At 38.2% G+C, this 1,098-nt stretch overlaps 1 protein-coding gene across 1 annotated transcript in view; it reads right to left on the reverse strand.

Annotated features, from left to right (window-relative positions):
• The window catches only part of LOC117119904, a 1,998-nt gene extending 1,376 nt beyond the window's left edge, over positions 1–622 (reverse strand). Inside the window, exon 1 of the mRNA XM_033264882.1 lies at positions 222–622. Within this exon, the coding sequence (XP_033120773.1) occupies positions 222–326 (105 nt within the window). The 5' untranslated portion in view covers positions 327–622. The remainder of the gene's footprint in view (positions 1–221) is intronic.
• Between the last annotated feature and the right edge of the window lie 476 nt (positions 623–1,098).

Consider the following 1,098-nt stretch of genomic DNA (forward strand, 5'->3'; position numbering starts at 1 on the left):
CTGTAGCGTTGCATACTCCCATAACCGATATTTGTTAGTTTTGTTGAGCATGTTTGTTGGTACACATTTTGGGCTCCCTTTGGAGCAAGAACGAGCTGCAATTTTCCCTCCAGAGGAAAACCAATCTCATCTGCGTTAAACACTCTAGCTGGATCTCACAACGCCTCCAAGTGGTTGGTTTGTAACATAATATACTCCTGACACTCTTGAAACTACTTAGCAATCTTCACTTTCTTGACGCATGCCCTCTCACGTCCTACGGCCTCTGGGACTCGCATAGAGAGTTCCGGATGATGTTTCATGAAGAGTCTCGCGTCTATCTGCATTGATGATTTCTTTGACGGTGAACTTCAGCTCTCTTCGTGTTCGACCGTACCCGATTTGTGCCATCTTCTGGATCAACCTTACAATTTTGTCTTCCTCTGCCGTGGTCAGCACAGCGTTTAGGCCCGGCGTCCTCCCTCGAAAATAGGGTAACTCTTGGGATTCCGTAAAGTTGGCTTGCAGCTCTAACGGAAATTCTTTTATTTATTACCGTACACTATCGATGCTAGTTGAAGACTCTCTTGTGTATAGCGTCTATATTTGCTCTTTTTCCCTAAGAATGCTGTATGATTCTGAATTCCCGCCATGTTAGGCCTACCTAAAAGATAGGAATAACAAAATCCGGTTAAAAAATTAGGTTTTCTTAATTTAGGAGGTTAAATTCTTATTTTCTGTTTATAATTCTTTAAAAACTATGAAAATGCCAACATAATTGTAGAACATCAGTGGAAATTTTTAGTACAGTACTGTAAAAGAAACAAAAATCGTAATTCATATGTGGCAAAGACAAGCCAAACCAGTCACTCGTCGCAAATTGTGTTTCAGAGAAAATAGCAAAAACATGCTAGAATGTAAAATTTTTAAAAATCTATTTTATTTCACTAAACTAATGTTCATGTATCTATACATCATGCTGTGCTGTTATTTTTCCCAATTTCAATGTTAAAACAACACTTTTTAATGATTTTATACTAGTTTGTGCATGAGAAATGCCTGAAATCATAAACTTTGAAGGCTGGTTTCTCATATATTGTTCTTTAATCAGCTCGATGC

Source organism: Anneissia japonica, unplaced genomic scaffold (assembly GCF_011630105.1).
Source record: "Anneissia japonica isolate Jap-2015-1 unplaced genomic scaffold, ASM1163010v1 scaffold288045_len58451_cov111, whole genome shotgun sequence".
NCBI classification, from domain to species: Eukaryota; Metazoa; Echinodermata; class Crinoidea; order Comatulida; family Comatulidae; genus Anneissia; species Anneissia japonica.